We start from the raw sequence: 14599 nt of genomic DNA, 5'->3' as shown, positions 1-14599 counted from the left end.
GTATCCCAAATGTTCTGCAAGTAAATGGTTTCTACCATTACCATTTCTGGTAACCATTTATTTTTCCTTTAAATTCTTTTCGATTTCTTTTTTTTTTTTTACTCATGGTCTTAATGTTGTTAGATTTCAGATCCATGAATTAAAAGTTGTATAGCTATATTACACCTAGCATACTCCTAAATGTTAAATATATATACACACACATACACTTTCTTTAATCAGAATATTCTACAACCAACTGACAAGTGGCAAATAATATGTAATTCTATGTATTATTATTACTCTTGCCAAATTCAGACTGAAATCAGTTTACATATTTATTTTTGTTTGCTTGTTTTAAATAGATATGATTGACGCGTTTTGGCACGAGAGAACACAGGCTCAACCTGGTCAGTGTAATACCTGTAGCCCTAATTAAAATAAAAAGAAAACAATGGTACTGTGGAAAACCAAATCCTTTCCAGATACAAGCAGGGTCCAACAGTGGATTGAATAGCACATTCATTCTTTGCTAATTTGCAAACCCTACAAGCTCTATAGAACGCTATAGAAGGGCGGCATGTGTACTTTTCTGTCAGGAAATTCACCAGATCCATACGTTGTTTGGACTTAAGACATAATTCCCTCCATTGATAAAATTATGTTGAATGTGTCTGGCTGGAGTTCTGCAACGAAGGATTTAGCACACATGCTTTTTCCTCTTTCTGGTTTTCCTTTAATTTGCAAATCTTGTAATCTAAGCCTAAAGCTGAGTGAACCAACTTCTAAACCAGCAGTGCTGTATCGGCCAAGACTGCAATCTGTTTTCCATTTGAGTGTCAAGACAGCATCCACACTGGTGGTTGACAAAAGCTGTTATTTCAAAATGATTATATACTAAAAATCGTGTGAGGACTTTGGTAAGTTTATGAACTATTTCAGTAAAGGGGAAAGAACCAGGGCACAGTGCAGCCTTTCAAAAAAAAAAAGAAAAACACAGAGCTAGGCTATTTACCAAACACTTCTACTGGAACGTAGCAGCGGCAACACCATTCACCCGGAGGGAGAGGGTTATGGTTTTCAACACGAGGCATGTTTTCAGCATTAGACCAACCGTTGCTGGAGTACAAAGCCAAACCGCCAGAGCCTGTCTCCATGTCGGGGCGGACACGGCGCGTTTGGCTGCATAAGCGCCGGCAGAGCAAAGCTCTAGTCTTGGAACGGCTGGGACGGTGGTCTCCATCAAAGTGTGCTGAAGACAGACTTCCTTATTCTATTTCCTCGGGAGGAAATATTGAGTTAAGATTTGCCTGCAGCGGAGGAGTTCGTTTTAAGAGGTGGCAGACGTAGCTGAGGGGAGGAGAAGAGCCAATAACTGATGCGCCTTGCTCCCTCTCACTCCCTAAGGGGGCATATTTCTCACAGATCGCAGTCTGTCTCTGTCAGGAGTCCAAGGTTGCAGATCTGGCCCTCTGGAGCTGACCGGGTTGGTCAGTCAGTCAGCAGGGTTTGGCCGTCTCTCTCCAGACCACTCCCTGGCCCCATCAGACCTTTGATGCAGGTTATTATGTATAACAAATTACAGGTTTTCAAATGCACTTAGGATCTGTAGCTCATAACATCTAAATGTTGCACACACTGAGGGATGTGGCTTAGACTCTACCACGCTTTAAAACGGGAAAAAGCCATAAACCGGACAACGATGGAACATTCCATTAGCACATGGGCTTCACCTCATGAAGAGTTTTACATGTCTCCACTTGTGTCGCACACAGCAGGAGATGGATGCAAGCCTATTATATCTATAAAACTTCACTTGTGGAAAAATCCAAAGATCTTAAATGCCCTTGACCTGCATTCAACCTCAAGTGGCCTTTCTCAAATGAACAATAAAAAACCAGGCTGACAAAAGTCTAAAATAATATTTTAGAATATTTTCACAGCTCAAACCTTCACAATCACAAATAAAAACAATGGTTGAAGTGCTAAAATAAAAATAAAAAAGGATAATATTTGATCATGAAAACAACTGACAACAATTTAATTAGGTGGACGCTTGTTCCTGACAAGCTGAAAATTAACAATTATTCAGTGTGCACTATGTATATGTTTCATATTATATATATCATTTGTTCCTGTGATGGCAAATTTTCAGTAGCCATTACTTCAGTCTTCAGTGCTTCAGTGTCACATGATCCTTCAGAAAACATTCTAATGTGCTTTTTAGAAACATTTCTTATTATTATCAACGTTGAAAGATTTCCATTATCAGTACAAAAAGAAACCTGTGCTTTTAATCAAATCCTTCTATTTTTGTGGCATCAATCCCAGCTTGTGCTGAAACTGTGTAGCTGAAAAACAATCAGGAGTGACCTGCGAATAGGAAAGCTCTGGCACCATGCAAAACACTAGGCCGAGCTAACAGTGGAAGTGACATCGTCATTGTGCACTCACCCCGAAGAGCCCGTGCTCTTGCACACGCCAAGGAGGGGCCGTTTCTCAGCGAAGCTGTCAGTGTTGAGGGAACCTGCAGCCGGAGGGACAGAAAGGGGAAAATTAACCACTGACCCACATAAAGAGGGACATTCATTAGCCACACGCATATGAGGCCCACTGTCTCTCTGCCAAAGCCACCCACCCTTCGAACTCAAGCTTTTACAAAAAACTACAGCAACAGGAAGCGTACTGATTGCATTACAAGAGATCTGTAATTAAAAATGATGCCTTGAAAATGTCTTAAAAAAAACAAAACAAAAAACAAAGCGGCCACCTCTTTCCTGTCAGCTTTGACATTCACACACTGTTACCACCAAAATAATGCCTTGGTCCTCAGAGAGACTTGAAGATCAATGAAATTAAAATACCAGCATGCAAGGCATTAAATGGAGACAGAGAACAGAAACGCCACTCAGCACAATGTGTTGAACGAAAACCATTTCTCCTCTGACTCTAATAGAGAAAGCCTTCAAAGCTTCAGATGGAGTCTTCTGTCTCACTGGCTTTAATTTCAAGGCTTCGGAGGAATTACAGAATGGCAAAAGGCCGGTAGGCATATTTTGGTTGGAGAAAACATGTCGCAGTAAGTATACAGATCCCATATTTATCTAATTCTCTTGATTTCCATTCATGTCCGGATAGAAGAAGATGTTAGCCTTTATGGAGCTGTAATTTGTGCAGCCATGCCATGACACTAATCAGCTCCAGAAAAGTATGGTCCCTGTGGCATGGCGTGAGAGAGAGAATGTGTCATTCTCAAACCTTAACACTTTAAAGGGCCTCTCCTCCTTCTTCACGTCTCAGTCATCAGACATTGCCACTGGTCACGATATCCAATCATAATGCAAATACAACAGGCCTCTAAAAGACAACAGCTGCCTTCTATTTAAAAGAACAATTAAGGGGCAGAATACCAAGCCGTGCTCCTCTCCGCCTGTAGCTGTGCGCCTCGAAAACGGCTGGACTTTGAAACAAGTGGTTTTCATTTGTATTTTCAACTCATGCTGAGTATTATTGAGGAGAATGTTTTCTGGAAGACATAACAAATTTCCTGCATTTCAGTAAATAATACATTGATAGGAGGGCCATTTACGAAGGTGCATTCAACAGTGGGATACATTTAAGCGGAGAGGAAGCAACGGCAGATTTTTTGGTCAGCTGTGGATATGACCGTCTGTAGCTGTCACCTAGAAATGAATCATTTAAAAAAACAGAACGGATGTGGGGAAAAAAAAGTCAGTTTGCCTCTTTAGAGAAAGCAGAACTTCCTCCTTTATTCTGGGAAAGACCTTCCCTTATTAAAATTGACACCTATTTTCAGGACTTTCCAAATCCGCCCACCCAGCTAAAACAATTACTCTTTTTTAATCCCACTACAGTATGACACTGTTTGCGCCAAACAGATCGCAATCAGTTTCCCCACTTGTACAATTCATTTGATTTAGCTGAGAAGCGCTCTCCTCATGTGTTGGCCGTCTGCTGCTTCTTATTATGACAATTCTCTTTTATCCAAATCCAGCCGGCGTTCAATGCCTTTATTGTGCATTGTTTAAATCTGCAGAAAGGACAGAACGCAAATTCGGCACATAAATGTCACACTACAATATGACTGCCTTTCCTATTCCTTTTGTTTTTACATTTGATTATGCCCATGACACTTATTTAGCGAGGCATAAACAAAACAAAAATAATTTGAACTGATTTCAGAATTTTATATACGTTAATACCCTGTTTTAGTCACAGAAAGTATGCAAAATCATAAATCAGGAAGAAGAAATTAAAATGGGACAGTTTGGCAAAACATCGATATTTAAATCACACCTAATCAGGTTGCATGTATTTTAGTTTAGTAAGATGTAGCGTGCATTCTTTTGTCAGAGTATTCATTTTCGTCCTTTAACAAATGGAATGAAAGCAGGCATGCGATGGCCAATGAGTGAGCTGTGATGAAAGAGAAGGAAAATCTCAGAAGTCTGCAGTTCCTCTCTGCCAGAGCGGCGGTAAAAGTCCAGGCAGCCAGCTGACAGCAAGCCAACATAATCGTGAAGGACTGATTTTAATATTATGATGGGAAAACAGCGGGGCTCTGGCAAGCGCTCTGCACTATTAAGAAACAGGAGGTAGTCTTTAATTTAAACATGATATATGGAAAAGCCAGTAAGGAAGAGAGACATGGAATTTTATAAATTGCCACATCTCGGTTTAACTTGATTCGGAAAAGCATGTAACTGCCGAAAACTGATTTTACTTTCTGCAAATTTCTAGACAAATAACAGTGGCAAACATGACATGCTATTTGTGTAACATATGACGTGAAATAAATCTAAGCGTGCAACATTTTTAGCATTTTTTTCCCCCCACTGTTTTCCAGAATAAACCTACAACACATTTTGGGGTCATGAAGCCCCTGACAGAATTCTTTTCATCACGGCATATACAACTGCTGCTTTGAAATATTATTACAAATTCTACATTCCAGAGACATCTTAATGTTCAGCTTGTCAGGAACAAGCGTCCACCCCCAAATTGAAAAATGCGTTGACAGAGTGTGATCTCCCGCTACGCTTAGATTTATTTCACGTCATATGTTACACAAATAGCATGTCATGTTTGCTACTGTTATTTGTCTAGAAATCTGCAGAAAGTAAAATCAGTTTTAAATCAGTTCGAATCAAGGTTTGGCATACTTAAGATGGCAAAATTAAACAGCTTAACTTTTATAAGAGAGAAAAAAACACTACATAAATTTAATTGTCTTGCAATTCAGTGGACAAAGACACAGATGCTACCGTTCAAAAGTTTAATGTCTGTAATATTGTTTTAGTGTTTTTCAAAGAGGTCTCTTATGCTCACCAAAGCTGCATTTATTTGAACAAAAATACAATTAAAACAGTAATATTGTGAAATATTATTACAAATTAAAATAACCATTTCTATTTGAATATATTTTAAATGTAATTTATTCCTGTGATGGCAAAGCTGAATTTTCATCAGCCATTACTTAGTCTTCAGTGTCACTTAAGAAATCATTCTAATATGCTGAATTGGTGCTCAAGAAATATTTCTTATTATTATCAATGTTAAAAAATAGTCGTGTTGCATAATAGTTTGTAGAAACCGTGATACACTTTTTTTCTGTATATTTGATGCATTTAAATAGAAAATAATATATTTAAATAAAATAATCATTAGTCACTTTTGATAAATGTAATGCATCCTTGTTGAATAAAACTATTAATTTCTTTAAAAATAAAATTTTAAATAATTACTGACCACAAAATTTTGAATGGTAGTGTATATGTCAAGTTAACAATTTTGCATATTGCTGGGCTTATGAAGCATTAATACATTTCATTTGTTTGATTTCAAGGACAAAACCTGGGCGGAGAACTAGTTCAAAACCACAGTCCTAAACTTTACAGTGGGCCCCAAAAAGAATTTATTTTAAAGAGCACATTTATTCATGCATTTTAAGTGTACCCAAAATGTTTTAAGGGGATACTTTAAGATAAAAGTAATGCATGTATGTGGCTATGGGTGGTTCTGTAGAAGGAGAGAGACAGAGGCAGTGGGGTGTCTGATACTGACTGATATGTGGAGCAGGCAGGATCCTAGCAGTTCGCACAGGCCCGTGTCGCACCGAGAACAGCTCCTGCGCCTCCCCGTTCAGCTGCACAGAGAAGAAACAAACAGGAAAACTTAAAAGACAACAGACAGAGATTTTAGAAAGATAAACTCAGTTCAAAGACACAGAAAAGAGGACGGTGGGTGTGTGAATGTGGTGATGCATAAACTTTGAAGGTGTGTATGGGTTTGTACCAGAGCAACATCACAAAGGTTATCAGTCCAGGGACAAAAAGGCATCAATAAAACTACACTAGAGTTTACGGGGCTCCAGCATCTTATCTTTTATTTGTACATCAGCTAACACGTTCGGTTAGAAAGCGTTGGCACAGAGTGTTCGACTGAGAAACACTCATGACTAATGCCCTAAATACTGTGGCATCCCTGAACATTAAAAGAAATAAAAGTACTTGACTGTAAATCACACAATGCTCTGTTTGGTCTGCAGTGGCTGTGATGTGGTTTGATAATGAGTCACCCAACAACTAGAAGATAAACATCAGGCATCTGTGGACAAACCAAAGCAAGACACTACAAAAAAAACAAAGCCGTGTAATGTTATCTGGCCTTCGGATATGAATGGAAAATGGATGAAAGCCACAACACTCAATAGCCTTCAGTCATTGACAAACATGCTCTTAAGGCAGGCATACACTGTGCGAGTTCGGACAGTAGAAAGGCTATGCGCCATCGCACACTTTACAAGACACTTAACCTAATAATCGCGTCAAAGCAGCTGGTACACGGCACGACTGTACTTCAAATTTGGTCAAAATTGGGCAGACTCCCCAAATTTTTTAAACATCGGCAGCTTGTGTGACAGCGAAAAACGCACCGCGTATGTGCCTGACATTAAATGACACTTGTGTTGTTTTAAAAGCTAAAGTGTGTTTCATAGTTAAATATCCTATCCCAGTTTAAGGAACAGTTTACCCAAAAATTTTAATCATGGGTGAATCATTTACTCACCCTCATGTTGTTCCAAACCCTGTATCACTCCACTTCAGTGGAACACAAAAGGGGAAATTGTTCATTATTTTGAGGCTATCGTCTTCCATATAATGAATGTGAATGAGAACTCATCTCTCCAAAATGAGAGAAAAAAAAGCTCCATTGAAGTATCATAAATATGGTAAATAATATGACTCATTCTATGCCTTCTGAAGCTGTAAAGTAACAGATTTGAGTCAAGAACAGACCAAAATTTAAGGTGTTATTCAAACTTTGATCTAGCTCTTCTTGGAGAAGTAGCAATGAGAAATACTGATGTTTGATTCACAAACTAATCATTCTTTTCAATTGGATCTTTTAAAAGAATCGATTTATCCAGTTCATAACAGTGGTCTGAATGATTCATTCACAGTGATTTGGTTGTGCAGTTCAACTCAAGAGATCCAGTCACAGGTGTTAAAAGATCACTAAAGTGCATTTTAGAACAACATGAGGGTGAATAAATGACAAAAATATTTTGGGGTAAACTATTCCTTTAATATGAAGATTCAATTATAAGTAAGGCACTAGTAGGTTGATTTCCCTGAGAAGTGTAACATTGTGGTTCTGTGCTATTGTTTGAGCATCCAGCAACACTGACTTAACCAATGGTGTAATTTTGGGGAGGTACTTTCTGCTGTGCAACCAATTAAAAGTTTTTCAGGAAACTTGTTTCAAGATTTTTTTTTTTTTAAGAGTCTCTATCTGTTGGAGTTAGTAAGCCTTTTCCTGCCCTTGCCCATGTAAGAAAACTCAAAACTGCTGATCAACTCAATGCCATTCAGGGGCAAAAATGTGGTTGTGAGAAATCAAAGAACAATGGGAGGCAAACAAAGAGAGATTTGTTCACAGACTAGGACAAATTAAGGAAACCTGACAGAAACAAACTTCTCATGAAGGATGGAGGATGAGCCAACAACTAAACCACAAAACTAAAGCTACCATGTACTCTGTCAACGTGCTCCCCAAAAATAAACACCGCCATGACCGTGACTAACTAGCCCAGGCCGATATCCAGCACTTAGAACAAACAGCTACATTTGATAGATTGTAATATTAATACAAACAAAAAAAAATCAAATTAGTCTTAATCACGTCATTCTCATACTGACACTGTAATAAGCTGCTGGAAATGCAGATCTGTGAAACCAAAGCTGGGAGTGGCATATCACATCGCAAGGGCGGAAATATTTTGATTGGCGCCCCACATCTTACAACCTTTTATTCAAGCTTTTTGTTTTAAGAATTAAGCCCTGAATGTGCGTCTCTATGTGCGTTAAATTACAGAAACGTCCTTTATCACATTACTGGACATAATCCATGTGTCTCAAGCAGATAAACCCAGAGGATGATCGCTCTTTTGCACAATTAGTAGCTTTTTCAAATGCAGGATCAGCCATGTTTTTATTAAAAGTGCTCGGTGCAGACTTTGAAACTGCCAAGTGGGAGATTAATATGGCATCTACAGCACGGTACATTTAATGTGAGAGAGAGAGAGACAGAAGGGGAGAAAACAAGAGATAGGTAATGCACGCGGGCCACCACAAAACAAAACCCCCGGCTGGCAAATAGGGCAGAGGAATAATGGAATTTAGCGGATTGTGAGGTTTACATTAATGCGACTGTCATTGTGCATTACCAGACTGCTCATCCTCGCTTTACGCGGCTTTAGTGATGGCATCCATCACCAACCTCTCAGCTATTACATTACTATTTATCACAGCAATATGCAAAATTGAGGCTTCTTGGTTTTTTCCCTCTTGTAGTTTCATTCACATGGATACAGTGTAGAATGAGTTTTGTTAATCTCCAGCCACTCTGTGTGATGGAATTCAGCGAATCAGAGCGAATCAACAGCATCTGGAGCTGAGAGAGACGGCAGCTCCGTTTGTATACTTGGAAAGCGGAGAGCATCTGAAAGCTGAGCAGACAGAGGACAATATCCCACATTAGGCAAGAATGATTGGTGACCTCTCTGTCTCCTGGTCTGCAGGGCTCTTGATATGATAGAAATAATAGATATGAACTTCTGATCTGCTTCCTATACACTACAACCAACAACTTAGGCTAAGTGTTTTAGAATGGTCTTCAGACTTAAAAATGTTCAACACAATTATCATTTATTTCTGTAAAGGGAATTGAACATTTCATCTGAGAATAAGAGACCCTAATAAAGCCTATCCAACATTCCAAGATCCAATTCAATATCTAGAGAGCAGGTAACCGACGTAATGCATTTTATGCATTAAAAAACAATACTAAAACATAAATAAAATGGGTATACCGTAATTAAAGATTAAATTTTCTTTTGAAAAACAAAAAATGTGCATGGCAAGCTAATACTAAAGCAAATGTGGGATTTGGATAATACAATAATATCTAAATGGAATAATATTGTCTAATAATTAAAATAATATATTAAATCTTAAGCCTATACTAATAAGAAGATAATTGTTTTTCATGTTATGGCAAACAATGTTTAAAAATGTATATCATTTATACCATTTTCTCTTAATAAATTCAAAATAAAGCAAAATAAACACTAAAACCTGAACTCAATTTTATCAAATACAGCAGATGAATTTAGACATAATGTACACATACAGAATGAAAAACAGATATTCATTTTGATTTTCTAAAAATGATGTTTAACAGTGTTTATCAAATTATTTAGTGATTTTAAAGTGATTCGATTTTTTAAAGTGATTTTAAAGATCAAATTTAAATAAAGTGAGTGATGGTAAACAAAACCTAAATGTAAAAAAATAAAATAAATAAGGAAACAAAAATGAACAATTAAATACCTAATAAATCAATCTCGTTGAACACACATTGAACTGGGATAGAAGTATTTAAACAACTAAAAATTACACATATCACCCTTTACATATGGCATATAAACCAGGCAAAACCTATTCAAACAGTGAAACGTATCGGGCTGCTTTAATAATAACAGCAGAGCAGACACCTCCAATGTACTGCATGTCATCCCTTTACTCCAACACCACTTCAATTAGCCCTATCTAATCTTCATGCTATCTCTCCTGCGAGCCAGCAACACCTCCATCAAAGATTCCGCTCCACCGAGATGCTAATGCACAGGAACACAGAAATGTACCACGGCTAGTGCCACTCCTGCTCCTCCCTTCAACGCCATTACAGAAGGTGTCGTCTAAGCAACTGTCACAAACACTTTGCAGGCAACTAATGGCCAGACAGTGTGACGCTTTCAACACTTTCAAAAAAAGTGTGATATTCGTTTTTGCACAAAATAGTGAGCTCATGTCTATGATGATATGAAGCTTAACTGCATCCAAATGCATTTCATAAAGAAGCAACTCAGAGACGATGACTGTCATGACATTTCTAAAATAAATTCTAAGTTAGGTTAAAAAAAAAAAAAAAAAAAAAAAAAAAAAATCACATCATCTGATAGATATCTTGATCTATATTACCATAAGAGAAACCTTAAAATCAAAATGCTGACATTTTCACTATTTTATTGGGGAAGTGATATCATTTTTAGTATTTTTTTTTACATTTGACATTTGATTCAGAGCTTAGCATGTCTCTTCACATCATTGACCCAACTTCAATAATAAAATCTCTATTCTTCAAGGGCAAAGCCTTCCCTTTGTCTATGGCGGCACCGAGTGGTGATAAAGAGTAATAGCATTACACAGAAACCAAACAATAGCAAGTCTGCAATATCAAGCGAGTCAAAAATATCAATCTTAATGTCCTTTGTGTAAAATTTGAGTGAACATTATATTTGAATACAAAATTAGACAAAAATACACTAAATATCTCTATTCAATTAAAAAATGAAGGACAAATAATACAGTTTACACCAGGTAGTATGAGTCAGTCAGTGCTAGATTTACCACAGACCTTCACTGTCTAAACTATTACTGTCACCAAAATGGCTGACATCTGGTTGGTTTGCCAATGCAAAACATTGTCTGAGTGGACATCCCCTTATAGCAGCCATACAGAAAGACTGGTCCAGGGAAAAACACAATGGCTGCGTCTGAAATCACATACTCTCTGAGTAGGTAAAAAGCATGTTCTCTTTAGTATGAACGCAATCCGTACATACTCCATTTGTCATGTGACAGACAGTATCAGTTGCATCCCTTCACTGCCATTCACGACTTCTCTCTAGTAGCCTCATGGGATAGTAAATTGTCCATTGTATGTGCATTTCGGAATCTCGCCGGCAGTAGTAGGTCATCCGGGTACTTTTTGGCATACAGTTCAAATACTGTGAATTCTGACATACTGCTGTTTTCATGTTATGTTTTTCGTTTACTACATAGTCAACTACATAGAAGTATTCGCATTCGGTTGCCGCCAGTGTGGTGAAGGCAGAGAGAGTTTAAAATGCACTCACTGATATGCTCCAAATCTGCATCCCATCAGTGTAGCCAATCATCAAGCAGAGAGGCGGGTCAGTGCCGCTGCCGTGCATCTCTTGGAACTCTGGTAGGCGGGACACATCTGGACACAGGACAAGAAACACTCATTGTCAGCGTAACAGACATGAAACAGAAAACAGCAAGTAAACCACAAAGTCTTAGAATAAGTGTTAAACAACGCAACAAACAAACAAGATGATCAGAACAACGGAACACATAAATAATGATTAAAAAGTTGGCGAAATCTATCACCTTTCTGATTGCCGCTGTTTATTCTTCTGATGAAATGAAAAAGTAAAAGCAAAACTCATGGCTGGGATGTCAATACAAGTCCTATGCAGTGAAGCAAGACATGTCACTTGTTCTATCAATGTTCTGCTGTAGGGCTCTAGGCTAGGGCACTGGGATTAAAGCTAGGGATGCTAACAGGCTAAATAAACTCATGAAGAAAACTGGCTGTAACGGAGTTGTCGCTGAGAGAAAAATGATGTCTAAACTTCTGACAGCCATCTCATCCACATGTTTGCTGGAATGAGGAGCATGTTCAGCATTTGGCTGACCTAGCAGTGGTGCAATCAAAACCTTTGTTAGCCCAATATGACAAGATAAATATGAACTACTGTGATAGCCATGTTTAGGATTTCTCACTGCTTCTTACACTGCCTTTTAAAAGTTTGGGGTCAGTCAGTAAGAATGCAAAAAAGTGACAATGAACATTTAATAAACTGAAACTTTTTAAACGGTAGTGTACTTTAGAAAAGTTTCTTCTGCTGTGCAAAAACACAATATCAAACTTTGGTGGCTTGCCTTAAAAATAAATAAAAACAGTTCAAAATAGTTGAGTCCTAAGACCCAATGTGTTTTATGCAGAATGCATCAATTTAACATGACAAAACAAAAGATCTTTTCCAGAACATCTAAAACAAAAATAGAATTAACTTACCATTGATGTCTGTTTTTTCAAAACGGACCCAAACTATCTTTTCTTTTTCATCATTTGGAGGTGTCCCAGTGTACGCCTGAAATTTCAAAGACGCATTAATAAATCGTTCTTACTCTCACTATCAATCAATTTATCTTAACTTTTTTAAATGCTTTTACAACAGAAATATACTAACACCTTAAACTGTCCATAGATCAACATGTCATGTACATTAAATAATTGTAAATCTCCAGTTTTCAACACAAAAAAAAAGAAGGGGGAAAAAAGGCATTTACCTGAGGGACTACATCCTGCAAGAACGTAACTACGCTCTCCATGTATGACTGCTCTCTGCAAAAGAGTAAACCCAATTGTCAAGAAAAAAACAACCACACAAGAAGAGACCAGACAATACTGATAGCTTGATCAGCGACAAAATATGTTGTCCCTTTTTTGTTTGCGGCATCTTAATATTTACAATACTGAACATTTGGCTTTCCAAATTAAAAAAAACACTGAAATTTCATTTCACAAACGATTCATTATGCTCTTACGTTGCAGCCTGTGCTCGAACCACAACCCCACCAGCACAGCGGCTCGGTCTGCGCGGGGAGTCAGACGCCATGGCCAACCACTCAGTATCCTGCTGGACCAGAGTATGAGAAGATACAGTAAGGTCATGGTTTTTACATGATCATTACTCTAAACTTTACTGCAGAGATGCCTCCCTTTTAACTGCTTGTCATTGATCATTCTGATCTATATTACCCCAAATTCAACATAAGTAATAGGCAACAAATGATAACTGCATTACTGCAGACCATCCACTTTGCAGATGGATGTAAACAAATAAGGTAAAGATGTGCCTGGATCAGTATAATCTGCACCATATGCACATTCCTATTAAGTATTGATCATGTAAATGATCTAGAACACATACTAGAAATGACAACAGACATCTGAGCGAGATAAACAAAAGAAAACACTCTGAAGCAATATTTACTAATAACCAAACTATAGGATGCAAATACATTTCTTGTCAGCATAACAATGTGAGTAACTCTTGATTTAGTTACATTTTACCATAAATTTACCATAATTTATAGAGAAACAATGTACAAAGAGAGGTCAATAGTGTGTCAGCTGTCAGTTGTGTCAGTGCAAGACATTTCATCATGTCAACTATTTCCACAGTTTGTCTGTTAGCTTAGCCAGTACCGCTGTCAATCATAAAGCTTTAAAGACAATAAACTGAGCAATGACAATAACTTATAAGACGTCCTGAAAGAAATACATATATAAGGTATGCTAGAAACGTGCAGGTGAATGACTAAAGAAGAGACATTTGTACTAACCAGAGGTTTTGTGTTTTGAATTCGGATCAACAGAGGTCCTCACAAAACGCCAGTGAAGCTGACATGCAGCGGAAACAACAGATGCTTAAGCCAATCAGAGGTGAGCGTCGTAGACGAGTAGCCAACAGACTTACGAGAAAGGCGGGCCTTTAGTCGTTTCTGACCAATCGGGGGTGGCAGGAGCTGTTTAGGTTTTTTTGTTTCCTGAACGAATCTGATGTGTCGTTAAAATTAACATTCACAACATGGTGGAGTGTTATATAAAGCGAGGTTTATTTGGTTCGCGGTGTTACGAACATTTCGACATTTTAAAATGCGCAGAGCAGCCTGAATAAACCTGCATGTTACATCACGTCACGCTGTTGTGTTTATTTACATCGAAATATCGCGTGATGATCACTAGCCGAGATACTTCGCTCATCCTCGGCTTTTTCCGGAAAAAAAAAATGTAAAGAAGCTATCAATGGGTTCTCAACTTTTAAAGCATAACTCTCCTGCGATTTTTTACTGGAATAATTTATTTACAAATTTAAAAAAAAAAAAAAAAAAAAAATTGGTCCTTACAACAAAAATATTTGCCCACTAATAAAGTAAAATAAGTGTCTTTCGAAATAATAAAAACATTTTACCCTGTTAAATATTTTGATTAAATATAAAATTAATATTGACACAAGATGCTCATTTTGCCAAGTTCACACAGAAACTGTTTATCATTTATTTTTGGTCATGTTTCTTTCTGAACTATGGAAAAATATTGACACATTTATTAAAGATAATATCCAGCAAGGTGTATCCGTAACCATTAAAGATATAAT

General features: G+C 37.6%; 1 protein-coding gene across 7 annotated transcripts in view; it reads right to left on the bottom strand.

The window, feature by feature from the left end:
- The window catches only part of bcas3 (BCAS3 microtubule associated cell migration factor), a 235168-nt gene extending 221282 nt beyond the window's left edge, over positions 1–13886 (bottom strand). For 3 of the 7 annotated variants that reach the window (XM_081371489.1, XM_081371491.1, XM_081371486.1), the window contains exons 1-7: positions 13785–13886; positions 12984–13072; positions 12726–12780; positions 12451–12526; positions 11483–11589; positions 6064–6145; positions 2434–2506 (exon numbers count right to left, since the gene is read on the bottom strand). In XM_081371489.1, the coding sequence (XP_081227615.1) occupies positions 2434–2506; positions 6064–6145; positions 11483–11589; positions 12451–12526; positions 12726–12780; positions 12984–13054 (464 nt within the window). In that variant the 5' untranslated portion in view covers positions 13055–13072; positions 13785–13886. Of the gene's footprint in view, positions 1–2433; positions 2507–6063; positions 6146–11482; positions 11590–12450; positions 12527–12725; positions 12781–12983; positions 13076–13784 lie in introns of all 7 variants that reach the window. The other 4 variants (XM_081371490.1, XM_081371485.1, XM_081371487.1 and 1 more) reach the window with 2 other exon arrangements.
- Positions 13887–14599: the final 713 nt, after the last annotated feature.

The sequence above is a fragment of the Scardinius erythrophthalmus genome, assembly GCF_964197995.2.
Source record: "Scardinius erythrophthalmus genome assembly, chromosome: 7".
Lineage (NCBI taxonomy): Eukaryota > Metazoa > Chordata > Actinopteri > Cypriniformes > Leuciscidae > Scardinius > Scardinius erythrophthalmus.
The sequence above is the reverse complement of the archived record's forward strand: the minus strand, read 5'-3'. Positions and strand labels throughout refer to the sequence as shown.